The sequence below is a fragment of the Gymnoscopelus braueri genome, assembly GCF_963280865.1.
Source record: "Gymnoscopelus braueri genome assembly, chromosome: 17".
NCBI classification, from domain to species: domain Eukaryota; kingdom Metazoa; phylum Chordata; class Actinopteri; order Myctophiformes; family Myctophidae; genus Gymnoscopelus; species Gymnoscopelus braueri.
The window spans coordinates 49,297,112-49,313,473 of NC_137617.1; the positions used below are offsets into that span (position 1 = coordinate 49,297,112).

The window sequence follows — 16,362 nt, forward strand, 5'->3', positions numbered from 1 at the left end:
TTTAAACTCAAACAGTACATTAAAATATGTATCTGAAAACATTGGAGGTGAGAAATAAACAATGCAGTAGACCTACACTAAAGAGCCCTGAGTCACTCTCTGTCCCTCAGCTGCTCTCTGATCACTGCAGTGTGTGTGTGTGTGTGTGTGTGTGTGTGTGTGTGTGTGTGTGCTGTGTGCTGTGTGCTGTGCTGTGTGCTGTGTGCTGTGTGCGTGCGTGCGTGAGTCCAGTGATACCATAGCTCGGAGGGAATGGGACCGGGTCCGTCGTCACCCTCGTTTCTGAGCTAAAAACTAGCAATAAAGCCAAATAAACTGCTGTCCGTCTTTAGTCAAAATAAACTAAACTAGTTCGCTATTTACCGAAATAAAGGCTGTTTTGTGTTGTTGAAAGTCTATTCTCCAGGATGGGAAGCCTTTCAGCACCACCTTCTCTGTAGAATACACTTTAAGGGTAGAAAATAAAATATGTCCGCCGGATGGAATTTTTTTTATTTGCTCCACTGCGCCCCCTACAGATCTGGTCTAGGGTAATTTATACTGAGCAGATCTGTAGGGGGCGCAGTGGAGCATATAGAATAATTTCCATCTGGAGGACATATTTTATTTTCTGCACAACAAGTGTATTCTACAGAGAAGGATGGCTTTTTAAAAGCCTTTTAAGCTTTAACTAGACTAAGTTTGAACTTGGTGTGAGATTATTCAATGTAATTATTTTATTTAAAAATGGGAGTAATTAATTCGTTTATCATTATTTATTATTATTATTATTATTATATTTATAAACGTTTCATTTCTCAAACACATCTGTGTCATTGTAGTTATTATCTGACCCATTATTATAAACTTTAATGATCTTCTCCAATAGTTTGTTATTACAGTCATTTATTTATCAATAGTTATTAGCCTGTCAGCTAACCAGCCAATCAGAGCGTGACCATCCCTGCGGCCTATGGGACGGTGGTGTGTTTTCTTCCTTGTTGTTTCTGCCAAGCAGTTAAAAACCAACGGTTTGCGCCCCCTATCGACAAGTGGTGGCTACAGCAACCATACTCCATGCATCATGTCTGTGCATAGACTCTGTCTGTCTGTCTGTCTGTCTGTCTGTCTGTCTGTCTGTCTGTCTGTCTGTTCCATTAACACTCAAAACAACCGTAAATGAATAAATAAAAATACACAATATTCATAAGCTAGTTGCAATGTGACACAACTCTAGACATTTTATTGTTCTTCTTGTTTTCTTATAGTTTTGATAATTTATTTTACCATATTGCTTTGGCAATGTAAATGTATGGAAACCCATTTCCACCAATGTGGTGAAAGGAAAAATAATGACATACTTTCTCATAATAATGACTCACTATCTCATAATTAAGCATCTCATAATTAGGCAATGACTTTGTATCTCATAGTTACTTATGACTTGGTGTCTCATAACTATGAGATCATTTCTCATAATTATATGACTATAAATCTCATAATGAATCAAGAACAATGGCTTCTATTTCAGCATGCTAACTTTCCAGGAGGAATCCCCACTGATGATGTCACTGGTAGGCAGGTTTCTGAACTGTCCACAGCCCACCAATGAGACACAGAGTGATTAGACGGACTTATAGTGAGCTTTAGTGACCAGTTATATGAAGATAAGGTTTAAAATGGGAGGCACTGCACTGTCTCTATGCATTTGATGCAGCCTATGACCTCGTGTTTACCTTGTTTACTGTAAATCACTCTGGATTAAGAGCGTCTGCTAAATGCCTAAATTGTAAATTATTAGAAATGAATGAATTGTGAAGTGCTCCTTTAATATAAATTTCCAGCATAGGCAGTGAAGAGTCATTCATTCACACATTGTCCTGATTAAAGTTTAAGTATCGTCATGTGTCTGTCTGTTCTGTTCCCGTCCTGGATTAATCTAACACAGGGGTCATCACCATGCTGCCTTGTGATGGACATGTTCATAGAAATTATATTTTTGCCTCCGACATTCACTAGTGCAGTAGTTCTCAAACCTATTCCAGAAAATGTTTTGTGATTGATTGATTGATTGATGTACTTTATTTAGTAAGACATGAGAAACAGTACTGTACATGGAAGTACAATTCACAATACAAGGTCTACTAAACTGCATAACTCATAAAAGCACTAAGCTTGTTTAAAGTGAGTTCCCACGCATATGTGCCGGTGAGATTTGTGTTGTTATTCTGTTCATAAAAGATTTGTGTTGTTAGAATGTTTTTAAGAAAGGAAGAGGCCGCACTGCTCGTAGCCACGATGCAAAAATATTCTTCAGGGTATATTAGAATGTTGTTGTTTTTTTGATATTCTACATTTGTCAAAAATGTTAAAGCTTTTTTAAAAAGTAGCAGATCTTGCATGGCGATGCGTTGTTGTGAACTCAGCTATTTTCAATATTATATATGTTTTGCTGGGGACCTCCTGGAAACCCACCCCTGGGGTACCCCGGACCTTACTTAGAGAACCCCTGTAATAGTGGACTCCTAATGTGCCAAAGTTTTATTATAATGTGCTTCACATTAATACAATGAGGTGGGGCAGTCAGGCCATGTTTTCATGGCTCAGGTTTGAACCTCTCCTGTGTCAGCAAACACTTTCAACCTATTCTAAAGCATCCACACATATTCATCAGCCCATAGAGGGATTATAGACCCGGACCAGGGCCCTTGGGCAGCCCTAGACCAGGGGTTCCCAAAGTTGGGGTCGCGACTGACGGTGGTGTCGCGAAATTATTTTGCGTCATTACACTTTAAATTCAACAGAATGGATGAAATACAACCTAAAATGATTACAAATAGTACGTTTTACCATTTTAATACATTTCAAATGCGCACCGAACGTGCAAGTTTATGTGCATAAATTACCTCCAGGTTTAGGTGGGGTCGCGAGTCAATGGCCACCTTATTTTGGGGTTGTGGGCTGAAAAGTTTGGGAACCCATGCCCTAGACCACGAGGCTCAAAGACAATTGACTAAAATGTATAAAGGTTAATACTCATATACGTAGGAGGACCCTCAGCCTATACCGTACAACAAGGCCCCTCCTATGGCTATAACAGCCAGGGCCCCCGGCCCTCCAATAGGGACCTTTTAGACTGTAAATCCTGTAAACAGGTCACTACAGGTGCTTTCTAGACCCACAAATGCCTCACAACCCAAGTACTGTGTTTGTGTGCCCACCTGAAGTGATGGTGGGGGGGGCCTCAAAGCCCCCACGGGCCGTGAGTATTAATCCGTCCCTGCATCAGCCTCTGGTGACTCTTTATTTCTAGCTGGTTTACAAGGATATTCATCAGCACCCATCAGCCTCTGTGTGACTTTTTGTGATCTTTTGTCACACTTTTATATTTTAGGACTACTGAGAGCTTTGCTCCCTTCTTGTTTCCTATTTTATAGGCACTTCTCTCTTCTCAATCGCATGTCCCTGTTTGGGCACCTAAAATGTCTCCAAGGTTATGGACCATCCTCTCCTCCAAGCTGGGGTCAGGCCTCAGGCTTACAGCATCAGTACTAAAGCTTAAGGTTGTTCTTAAAGCTGTTGTGAGTGGACTCAACTGACTTCTAACTACAGTATGAACGTCCTGATGCCTTCCCTGTTTACTCCCTAAATACATCTTCCAGTGACCTTTAGAGGAGATACAATTTAGGATCATATCAATTAACAACAATATCAGTTGTGTTTATCAGGAAATATATTCAGCAGTAAGTATGTTTACTACAAGGAAATGATGGCTAGAGCCAAACTTTCAGGATCTCAACCAGGGTTGCATTGCTCATGGGACGGCCTTTCACGCCGTGCAGGAACCTATCTGACCAGGAGCATGCGCAGGCACACGCATAGATTTAAAACGACTTGAAATTCACACCTCAACAAAGTTTACAAAGGCTCCAGACTCACACCAGGTGAATGAACATAGGAATGAGCCTAGATGCATATCAACTGTCCATTGTGTGACCTGTAGTGTAGGTGTTAAGCCACGTGCATGTGACGTCATTAAAATACAGTGCAACCACGTTCCAATTCAGCATTCCAACCCTGATCTCAAGCATGAATAATCTAATATTTCACTGTTCACCGTGTAGCATTCCTCAACCAGAGATATGAAATATCTTGATGTGAATTAGTAAATAATTAGAATTTTAGATACAGTATGTTTTTATTGTACTCAGAAAAGCAGACCTTGATGACGTCCAAAGGGATGATTAACAGATTAACGCGTTGTGAGCTTGTAGATCGGCTATTTCTGCTGCATCGGTCTTAGTTATTTAGTTTTCGTCAGTGAAAAAAGGAAGTCGACATCTTTCGTCATAGTTTTAGTTGACGACGATGAACACTGCTCCCCATCAGCTGACCTAGCTGACCCTGTCTCTGTAGAAATGATACAAATAGCAGTTCTGAGACAGTTTCCTTTTTTTAAAGGCAAAGGGGAACAAAATTAAAATACCGAGACGGTAAGTAGAGCTGTGGGGATCATAACCAATGTATTGGAGGGATGTTGGTCTAAATTCATCCAGACAAACGATACCTGTACTCCTGTATTTCCTCATGTTTTTATAGTGTAGTATCTATTCACCCTAACTGTGTAGACTGGTGGTCCAATGATTTACAAGCCCGTCCACTCTGGCTCCACCAGTACAACCTTACAGAATACATTTCATACATCATAGTCTAATTACACCAATAATTCAATTCAATTTAATCCAATCCTTTATTTCAGACCTGAGATCCATATCACAATAAAAACAGCTCAATCAAATAAGAATAACAGAAAAAAGAAATAAAAGATCATACACATAACATTTCTTAAAAGAGTACATTTTAACAATGTAGGATCAACCATGACCCAGACATGAATCTAAATAAAGAAATTCAAAAGTTACATACTGTATATAAACACATATATAAAAATATTAAAGATTCCAAAACAACCAAAAGGACCCAGCTATTCCCGAAGGAGACACTCTTTAGTTCTAGCTGGTGGTTTAGGGTATTTTTTAGCCCCTGTATGGCTTACAAGGATTTCTAAAATGGCTAGTCTCATTCCTTGATTCTGATTGGCTGGTTTCAGTTTAGTAGACGTGATAAAACAGACTATAATCAACTCCTTAGATCAGTTTATATCAATCACAGGTGCATGTTTTGAGAAAAAATGATACAAAATGAAGTGAAGAATACTAGTGACAAAAATGGTCTCTCACAAGAGATTGAGCCTATACCCACCACTACCAGATGATTCAACTTGAGACTTTTCCCCCAAACTACAAACTTCAGGTACATTTCCATATGGTAATATGGTCATAGAATCAAGAGGGTTTATTTGTCATTAACTTATACAAGTACCAGTACCACATAACATATAGCCTATACAGCTAATTAATCCTGTTTTTAATAGCTGTAAAAATGCACTCAGTTGTCAGAGTTACATTGGGCAGGCTTCTAACACATCTTAATGTTCCCATTACAAAGCAAAGCTTTTTATGAATTGGTTTTCATAATGCTGACTTTAACTCCAAGTTACATAACATTCCTGCTGCTCACTCCTTCAGCCATAATTAGCTAAGTCTTAAGTCATCTTTACAGTATTATAGCACTTTTAAAAACAAGAGGAGAGGGAGGGAGTTCCCTCTCACAACCCACTTCACAAACATAACTAATATGAAGCATTTAATAGAAAAATGGTTAGCGTATGATCATAAACAGCTTTTATTCACGTGGAAGCTGTCTCGTTGTCTCAGATTGATTTGAGGATGAGTTTCTTGGTGAGGGTGTTCCGGCATTCTGGCATCTGCTTGTGAGTCTTAAACACTCTTCTGCCCACCTCCCGGTTCACAGCCGTCAGGACGCTAAGAATGTCATCTCCTCTGTCAGGAACACAGTGTAGTAGAACATTACATTAGGAAAATACTACTGAAATTAAGCTCTGGATATTTCACTGATGTTTAGTCTATTGAGAGGAGGATGTGATGCACTTCTCAGTGCATTCTGTGTGAGAGCTCAGAACCAGTGGGAGTACTCATAAAAATAAATAAAAGTATCAATACTGCAATGTAGAAATACTCAAGTAAAGTACAACATTCAAAATTCATTTGAGTAAAAGTACAAAAGTATTGGCATCAAAATATACTTAAAGTACCAAAAATAGCCGATCTATAGGCTCACAATATATCTATATATATATATATAGGGCTGAAGTGGTTTGTGTGTTTTGTAATAATAATAAAAATCTACAAAGTAACTAGTAAATAAAGTTTTGGTATAATTGTAGTGAAGTAAAAGTACAATATTTTTCTCTGAGATGTAGTGGGGTAGAAGTAAAAGTATTGAAAATGGTAAATACTGAAGAAAGTAAAAAATACCTCAAAATTGTACATAAGTACAGTACACTTGAGTACATGTACTTAAAAAGAATGAAGCATTCTACTTAGAACAGAAAAACATGTATTGTTTTTGCCAACCTAAAGGCTTCTTAAGTCAAGCCATTGATCAGTGCTATATGTTGAAACCTCCATCTCACCTGACTGCTTTTCTTTCAAGCTGTTTGCACAGCTCCTGGATGTAGATGGAACCTTTGTAAATGTCCCGGAATGATACGCATTCCTCTACGGATGCTATGCCCATCAGGAAGTCTGCATCGTTTGGAACCGTTTCGTCCTGGGACAACGAGACAGAGTCTTCCTGTAGTGTACTGCATTTGTCGCCTTCTTCCTCGCTCGGTGTCGGGGATGGCAGCAACACTCCTTCCTGGAAGTCGCCCCCCTGGCACGCCTGGATGAAGAACAGCTTGGGCTTCCCTGCCAAGGTGGGGGCATTCCTGCTTCTGAAGGGCTCCCTCAGTTCTTTGAGCGAAACCTTCTTGACATCTGAACCGTAGACACAACCCTTCTCCCCGTGAGACAGCACACACACCACCTAATGTCAGAGGTAGAATGTGTGAAAACAGGAATGCACAGTGAAAGACTGAGACCTCTTTATAGATGTTAAACACCACCTACCAAAGCATCTGCCTCCGTGAAATCTTTTCGTCCCAGTTCTTTCAGAACACGGCGGATGTCATTTGCTGTCTGGTTGGTGTGTATCTTCACCTCAAAGCCCAGCTTGGAGAACACTGTTTCCAGAGCCTCTGTGTGACACGATAAGGAAAGAAAGAGGGAAGGAGAGGGAGAGACAGATAATGTTTTTATATATCATCAAAGCACAAATATAGATGACAAGTGTTGACTTTGATCAAAGGCCTTGCTTAATTGACTATCAGTAACATATTAGATCTGATCACTAAAGCAGGGATACATACCCTCATCTTCCAGAGTTCCTTGACGGTTTTGCTTCCCAGAGAATATCTCGTTGTTAATGATTAAACACGTCCCACGTGAGTTATGAGTCAGTGTGTAGAATTCAGTCTGCAGGAGCCACACGCACACGCACACAAACACACACACACACACACACACACACACACACACACACACACACACACACACACACACACACACACACACACACACACACACACACACACACACACACACACACACACACACACACACACACACACACACACACACACACACACACACACACACAAAAACGTCTAACTTTGTCTAGATCAATATTTCCGCTGCAGTAACCTTTACAATAGAAGAACAAGGAATGGGAGATGCTCTTCATTGAAAGTCAAGGTAGTTTTTTTTGCTCCCCACAACTGTCAAAGCCCTGAGAAGGCAACCCGGCCTGGCAGAGATCAGAGCTCAGAGACGCACACTTATCTAACTTTTAATTAAATTGAATTGAATTTAATTCATTTTTATACCCTGTGTTTAAAGTTTACTGTTGTTTCTACAATGTTCCTACGACACCTGCATTTCCACACAGTGATAAATAAAGATATCCTATCATTCTTCAGCAGTAAATGTTTGCTTCCCTTTCCTTCAAAAAGTGTCATGTGTCTTGTCTCATGTCTCACTCTGAAGTCTGACAGACCTGTCTTCTCTTGAGTCTAAAGGTGTCCTTAGTTCCTCATCACCATGTCTTCTATTTGTTACTAAACGTGGAGAACATGGTACCTGTAGCCTCATTTCTCCAGGAGAATGGCCCCCATGGCAGCCATTAACTGTGAGATATTTACCTCAGAGTCAGGCTCTGTGTTTGGTTCTGCAGGGCCGTGCACATGCACACGCCCTGGGTCACATGCCTCAGTCACGGTCACACAGAATGGGCTCTTGGGCACCGGAGAGCCATCGTAGCATACCTCTACACTGTGTGGTCCTGAAACATGTCAACAGAACAAACACCACAGGCATCACACTCACATAGTGGGATGATGCAGAGACAATAAGCACCGACTTGATCTCATTACTAAACTAAATGAACTCACCCCTCTTGTAGGGAGTGTATTCCACGCCGTAGGTTCCATCCCCATGGTCGGTGATGAAGGCGTCCATACTACTGCCTGAGGGGTTGCTGATCAGGGTCTGGATGTGGTCACCACCCTTCTGTGTGAGGGAGCGGGCATCCACAGTGAAGACGGTGAAGACCTTGCAAAACACGCCTGTTGCACAGGCCAGGAAATGCACAGAACATGATTACAAGAAATAGAACAGGTACACTATTCATTTCACTGCATTGTAAAAAACTGACCCATTTACAGTTTATGGCATTTAACAAACACTCTTATCGAAAGTAACGTATAAGAAATGTGTACATTTCTAGGTCCCGGAAATTACAAGTAACTGATATCATAATCACACCTTGAGTACTGAGGCAAGACCAGATAAGTGAGGCAAAAGGCCAAGAAGGATTCAGAGTTTTTTCCTTTTACTGTTTAAATGAATCTAAGGTAAAGTTGAAGTGGCACACAGGGACACAAACAGAACCTCTGTCCTCACCTCTTCTCTCCACTCCAGGTCCAAACACATGGACTCCACTGGTATCGACGGCAGGCTCCACATACAGCAGGACACATGAAGTTAATTTCATCCATTAAAACTAATACATTCACCTTAACAAACATAAGAAGGTCTTGAGATGTTCTTACAGCAGACAGTGGGAGACAATAGTACCACTTGTTGTTTGATCAAATTACTGCAGGCATGCATCGATGAATTGAATACACAGGACAGATGGAAATAAGACAGACGCTTTTTTTGGGTTATCCTTTTAGCATCCTTTTGTATACATCTGTAACTGTTCATAAAGTATTCAATCAATGCATCTACATATGGACCATACAGTCAGTTATTCAGCTACAGGTAAGACCAGTGTTTCCCATTGGTGGGGAACACTATTTTCCCCAATGGCCCTTTATTCGGTCACAGAATATTCTTTTTTTAATGTGTTTCTCACACACATAAACACACACACACACACACACACACACACACACACACACACACACACACACACACACACACACACACACACACACACACACACACACACACACACACACACACACACACACACACACACACACACACACACACACACACACACACACACACACACAAAAACCTCTAACGTCTAACTTTGTCTAGATCAATATTTCCGCTGCAGTAACCTTTACAATAGAAGAACAAGGAATGGGAGATGCTCTTCATTCAAAGTCAAGGTAGGTCTATATCTGCTCCCCACAACTGTCAAAGCCCTGAGTAGGCAACCCGGCCTGGCAGAGATCAGAGCTCAGAGACGCACACTTATCTAACTTTTAATTTAATTCATTTTTATACCCTGTGTTTAAAGTTTACTGTTGTTTCTACAATGTTCCTACGACACCTGCATTTCCACACAGTGATAAATAAAGATATCCTATCATTCTTCAGCAGTAAATGTTTGCTTCCCTTTCCTTCAAAAAGTGTCATCTGTCTTGTCTCATGTCTCACTCTGAAGTCTGACAGACCTGTCTTCTCCAGAGTCTAAAGGCGTCCTTAAGGCAGGTACACATTGCAGGACCTTAAAGTGCTCGGGGGGTTATCTGATCGTTAAGCATTACACACTGCAGGAGTTTATTTCTTGAAATCGGCTGTCATAATATCGTTGTGGTCTTCACAACAGGATTGATCCCCGACAAGGGCTGACACACTGTAGGATAGTTCACTAGAATGCTATCTCCAGAGTCAGACCCAATACATACATTTGAGTTTATTCCAATTCATTTTAATCGACGTATCCCGTGATATGCCTCTCTCCCTCTCCCCCCTCTCTCGCTCTTTCTCTCTCTCTCTCTCTCTCCCTCTCTCTCTCTCTCTCTCTCCACGTCAAGTGCGCAGAAGCCATCAGTGACAGCGTTGCCATGTCCGCTTATTATAAGCGACTTTGGGCTTGTTTTTCTGTAGAGTTGCTTGTAAATATTGGTTGTTGCGGGGTGCATTTTTTGGGCTTATTTGTGTAGTTGCTTATTTGGCCTTGTTTCCTAATGTTGTTTAAACCAGTGGTTTAAACAACACATAATATGTATTTGTCCGCAGACCCCCCTTCTGTAAATATGTTGTGCCATCATAGACCCCCATACAAGATTTGTGTGGATTTGGAAAATATTCCAAAATTTTCTCAAGATTTTTATTTGAAAATAGCTGCGACGCGTTGTGAGCTTGTAGATCGGCTATTTTCAAATATCCAATGTATTTGTAAATAGGTTTAAAGTGCTCAAGTGGCCTTTTCTTGGGCTTGTTTTCATAGACCTGGTTGCTTATTTCTCTCGCAACATCTGGCAACGCTGTTCATAACAGCGAGCACATGCTGCGCACACACACACACACACACACACACACACACACACACACACACAGAGCTCGCTCTTGCTCTCACTCTCTGTCTGTCTGTCTGTCTGTCTCTCTCCCTCTGTACAATTCCTCTAAAATAAACAGCCCACCAGGCTCGCTCACTCTCTCATTTTGTTTTATAATGTTAACTTAATACAGGACTGGACGGTAATATTGCGGTACTAGGGACTGTTTGTTGTGGTCAGATCCAGCGCTCCCCTGGCCACGGTGGCTGTAATGTGCTCTCATTGGCTGTAGCGTGGATCTCCTCGCAGACCCTTTCATAATGTATGATACTGTCCGATCTCCTGTCTGGGACAGAGCTGAATATCTAACATGGTAGTTATCTGAAAACGGTCGGAAAGCCGTCGCAGAGCGGATAATCGCGGCCACATCGTCTCGCGGAACCTTTCACACAGAGCGAGCATTATCTCGCAGATCAAAGGCCGATCTGCGTCAGATCGGGAGGTTTTGTCGGCGAGCGCCAAAAAATGTCGGCGACAGCAATCTCGGACCAAATCTCCTGCAGTGTGTACGAGCCCTTAGTCCCTCATCACCATGTCTTCTATTTGTTACTAAACGTGGAGAACATGGTACCTGTAGCCTCATTTCTCCAGGAGAATGGCCCCCATGGCAGCCATTAACTGTGAGATATTTACCTCAGAGTCAGGCTCTGTGTTTGGTTCTGCTGGGCCGTGCACATGCACACGCCCTGGGTCACATGCCTCAGTCACGGTCACACAGAATGGGCTCTTGGGCACCGGAGAGCCATCGTAGCATACCTCTACACTGTGTGGTCCTGAAACATGTCAACAGAACAAACACCACAGGCATCACACTCACATAGTGGGATGATGCAGAGACAATAAGCACCGACTTGATCTCATTACTAAACTAAATGAACTCACCCCCCTTGTAGGGAGTGTATTCCACGCCGTAGGTTCCATCCCCATGGTCGGTGATGAAGGCGTCCATACTACTGCCTGAGGAGTTGCTGATCAGGGTCTGGATGTGGTCACCACCCTTCTGTGTGAGGGAGCGGGCATCCACAGTGAAGACGGTGAAGACCTTGCAAAACACGCCTGTTGCACAGGCCAGGAAATGCACAGAACATGATTACAAGAAATAGAACAGGTACACTATTCATTTCACTGCATTGTAAAAAACTGACCCATTTACAGTTTATGGCATTTAACAAACACTCTTATCGAAAGTAACGTATAAGAAATGTGTACATTTCTAGGTCCCGGAAATTACAAGTAACTGATATCATAATCACACCTTGAGTGCTGAGGCAAGACCAGATAAGTGAGGCAAAAGGCCAAGAAGGATTCAGAGTTTTTTCCTTTTACTGTTTAAATGAATCTAAGGTAAAGTTGAAGTGGCACACAGGGACACAAACAGAACCTCTGTCCTCACCTCTTCTCTCCACTCCAGGTCCAAACACATGGACTCCACTGGTATCGACGGCAGGCTCCACATACAGCAGGACACATGAAGTTAATTTCATCCATTAAAACTAATACATTCACCTTAACAAACATAAGAAGGTCTTGAGATGTTCTTACAGCAGACAGTGGGAGACAATAGTACCACTTGTTGTTTGATCAAATTACTGCAGGCATGCATCGATGAATTGAATACACAGGACAGATGGAAATAAGACAGACGCTTTTTTTGGGTTATCCTTTTAGCATCCTTTTGTATACATCTGTAACTGTTCATAAAGTATTCAATCAATGCATCTACATATGGACCATACAGTCAGTTATTCAGCTACAGGTAAGACCAGTGTTTCCCATTGGTGGGGAACACTATTTTCCCCAATGGCCCTTTATTCGGTCACAGAATATTCTTTTTTTAATGTGTTTCTCACACACATAAACACACACACACACACACACACACACACACACACACACACACACACACACACACACACACACACACACACACACACACACACACACACACACACACACACACACACACACACACACACACACACACACACACACACACACACATTCACCAAAAATACTTCATTCATAAAGAAGAACAATATTTATAGATTCAAAAGACTTATAAATTGCATACATTTAAAAAAGCTTTAAGAAACAAAGAAAAAAGCCAATGTACAACCTTGCAATGTGTCACGATACGACGCGATGCAATGCGTTGTGAGCTTGTAGAACGGCCATTTAATTTGTTTTTAAAATAGGGCTTAATTGAATAATACATAATTTATGTCCCGGGGAGACATCAAATGTATCTTTTGGGTCTTGTGCTGAAAGGTATGCAAACCCCTGGTTTAGACACATAAAAGACCAAATAAACCTATCAGACATGAACAATTATTCCCATACTGTAAAGTGCTTCTAATAAAGTAAAGTACTGTCAGATCATGTGACATACCTTGTGGGTCACTGGTTTTCCTGATGGCCCGATCACCTTGGCGTCGACCTTGCCCTGACCTCCAGTTCCCTTCATCTTCACATCCTTGTCTCTGCCTACAGTCATCTCTACAGAGAAAGAGGGAGGGAGGGGGCTGCTTAAAAATAATCATAAGATAATGAGACAATCTAGAGTAAAAACTCAGGTCTCAGAGGAGGGGCTGTGGACAGTTCAGAAACCCGCCTACCAGTGACATCATCGTTAGGCAGGTTATTATTTTAAATGTGTTTATTAACGCAAGAACAATAGCTTCTATTATAGCATGCTAACTTTCCAGCAATAGAAAGCCTGCAGTTTCTATTAGCTTGGATTCCCCATCGATGATGTCACTGGTAGGCAGGTTTCTGAACTGTCCACAGCCCTCCTCTGAGACACAGAGTGAGTAGACACAAATTATAACTTATTATAATGAGCATTAGTGAGGACCAATTGTATGAGGTGTTGAAATGGGTGAAGTCATCCTTTAAGTAACACTGTTTTCATTTAAATGTTAAACTCTATTCCTCCAGTACAGTCAGTATGTTAAAATAAATGTTGTAATAATAGTTTGAATGATATTAGAAACATGAAACTAACCTGCAACCTGCATTACACCTTCATTACTGAATCCACCAGGGAGGCTTGCTAGTGATGCTGTTACACTGAACACATCACTCTGTATGTAGAACAAAGAAGACATTAACATGTTACAATCACACCATACATGTTATTATTACTTATTAACTATCACCTGTAAAATCGATAAGCATTATGTCTGGATTATGGAAGCTTTGTTCATGATAAAATCAACAATAAATACATTTAGAGGGAATGATCAGTAGTCTGTCCTGAACCAGATGTGTGTTGGAAATATAAATTGACTGTACGTGTTGTCTGTTATTAAAAATGTTTTTGGAAAGAAGAACAGTGTGTAAAGTCATCTATTTGGCTATCTAAGGTGTAGCTTTTGTCCCAAAGGACTGTCAATTCTTAATGAACAGCTCCCTGAAGCTTGACCTAATGAATACATGTCGTACTTGAGCATAATAACTTCCTTAGAAAGTTCTGATAATGAAAGTGTTCTACTGTATATCTGAGATAGATGAGAGAGACAAACCCTCAGACAGGTCATTAGGTCGAGTGTCTGTGTCACTACAAACTACAACTTCCTCTCTCATCTCCTCTCTCTTCTTTCATTCTTCTTCTTGTCTGTTCAATTCTAAGTCAATTTATTTTATATTGTTTTTATACTATCTTTTCTTATCTCTGTACTCTTATCTGTACCTATCTTGTGTTTTACACTTACAGCTGTTGCTGCTACAACAGCTGAATTTCCCCACAGCGATTAATAAATTATCATTATCATTCTTCAGCAGTAAATGTTTTCTTTCTTTTCAGTCTTTCAAACAGTGTCATGTGTCTTGTCTCATGTCCCACCTTGAAGTGTCCTGTGTCTCTGACAGAGCTGTCTTCTCTTGAGACTGAAGGTTCAAAGTGTCCTCTGTTCCTCGTCACCATGTCTTCTGTTTTCTTCATCAGCTCTGTCACTTCTGAAATGTCCAACTTGGTACCATGTAGAACATGGTACCTGTTGGCACATTTCTCCAGGATCCACCTCAGAGGTTCTCCTTCAGACTCTATGTACTCCTCAACACGTCTCCCTCCCAGCCACACTCCCCACATGAACAGAACCAGAGTGTGTCTCCAGACTCTGTCCCCCAGCAGCTCCATGTGTTCCTCCACTGATCTCCTGTCAGCTTCAGAGAAACTGGACCTGACATCAACAGTCACCAGGACAGCGTGGGGTCCAGGAGAACACAGAGTCACACCGTGTAGAAGGACGTCTTTGGTCTTCTGTGATGGAGGTGTAGTCGACCAGTCTGGACAGATCACCACACTGACTTCTCTGTCAGCAACCTGTCTCTGTTGTCTGACACATTGTGTCAGTTTAGTCTGGGTTTTAAACTCCTGGAATATGAGGTTTACTGTATGTTAGTCATAATAATCAAAACCTTCATTCTATTATGTCCTCAATGAAGACTTCCCTCTCATCTTTGTCAGAGATTAATTCACTGAATGTATTATTCTCCTTCACTTCAACAGTGCCACAGGAACACTAGAAAAAACAGTATTGAACTATGTGGAATAACATAACCTAACTATATCTGAATATGGTTTATGGTTAATAATCACTATCAGCATATAGCTATTGTAAAAATGTAGTAGAAACTGTATAAATATAGTAGTTTTTCAATACTTTTTTATTTCTACTCCACTACATGTCAGGGCAAATATTGCACTTCTTGCTCCACTACAATTATTTGACTGTATTAATCACTAGTTACTTTGCAAGTCTATTTGATTAATAACAAACATACATTAACTGATCAATTATGATATCATTTTATAGGTTAAAATCAGCCCCACCTACCAGCTGTAACCTTAATATATTATTAATTATAACATTAAAGTGATGAATATATTAATATATTACTAATTATAACATTAAAGTGATGAATACATTAATATATTACTAATCATAATATTAAAGTGATGAATACATTAATATAAACTAATTATAACATTAAAGTGATGAATACATTAATATATTACTAATTATAACATTAACGTGATGAATACATTAATATATACTAATTATAACATTAAAGTGATGAATACATTAATATATTACTAATCATAATATTAAAGTGATGAATACATTAATATAAACTAATTATAACATTAAAGTGATGAATACATTAATATATTACTAATTATAACATTAAAGTGATGAATACATTAATATATACTAATTATAACATTAAAGTGATGAATACATTAATATAAACTAATTATAACATTAAAGTGATGAATACATTAATATATTACTAATTATAACATTAAAGTGATGAATACATTAATATATACTAATTATAACATTAAAGTAATATAACACAATACATAACACAATACATTAATATATACTAATTATAACATTAAAGTGATGATTACATTAATATATACTAATTATAACATTAAAGTGATGATTACATTAATACATTACTAATTATAACATTAAAGTGATGAATACATTAATATATTACTAATTATAACATTAAAGTGATGAATACATTAATATATTACTAATTATAAC

General features: G+C 39.8%; 1 protein-coding gene across 3 annotated transcripts in view; it reads right to left on the reverse strand.

Annotated features, from left to right (window-relative positions):
* The window catches only part of LOC308105249 (uncharacterized protein), a 319,910-nt gene that overhangs the window by 277,342 nt on the left and 26,206 nt on the right, over nucleotides 1-16,362 (reverse strand). For 2 of the 3 annotated variants that reach the window (XM_080455889.1, XM_080455888.1), the window contains 13 exons: nucleotides 14,646-15,176; nucleotides 13,806-13,884; nucleotides 13,191-13,297; nucleotides 12,195-12,249; nucleotides 11,684-11,857; nucleotides 11,435-11,574; nucleotides 8,904-8,958; nucleotides 8,393-8,566; nucleotides 8,144-8,283; nucleotides 7,313-7,418; nucleotides 7,014-7,141; nucleotides 6,536-6,930; nucleotides 4,726-5,882 (listed from right to left, as the gene is read on the reverse strand). In XM_080455889.1, coding sequence (XP_080312015.1) covers nucleotides 5,753-5,882; nucleotides 6,536-6,930; nucleotides 7,014-7,141; nucleotides 7,313-7,418; nucleotides 8,144-8,283; nucleotides 8,393-8,566; nucleotides 8,904-8,958; nucleotides 11,435-11,574; nucleotides 11,684-11,857; nucleotides 12,195-12,249; nucleotides 13,191-13,297; nucleotides 13,806-13,884; nucleotides 14,646-15,176 — 2,214 coding nt within the window. In that variant the 3' untranslated portion in view covers nucleotides 4,726-5,752. Of the gene's footprint in view, nucleotides 1-4,725; nucleotides 5,883-6,535; nucleotides 6,931-7,013; nucleotides 7,142-7,312; nucleotides 7,419-8,143; nucleotides 8,284-8,392; nucleotides 8,567-8,903; nucleotides 8,959-11,434; nucleotides 11,575-11,683; nucleotides 11,858-12,194; nucleotides 12,250-13,190; nucleotides 13,298-13,805; nucleotides 13,885-14,645; nucleotides 15,177-16,362 lie in introns of those variants that run through there. The other variant, XR_013934886.1, reaches the window with a different exon arrangement.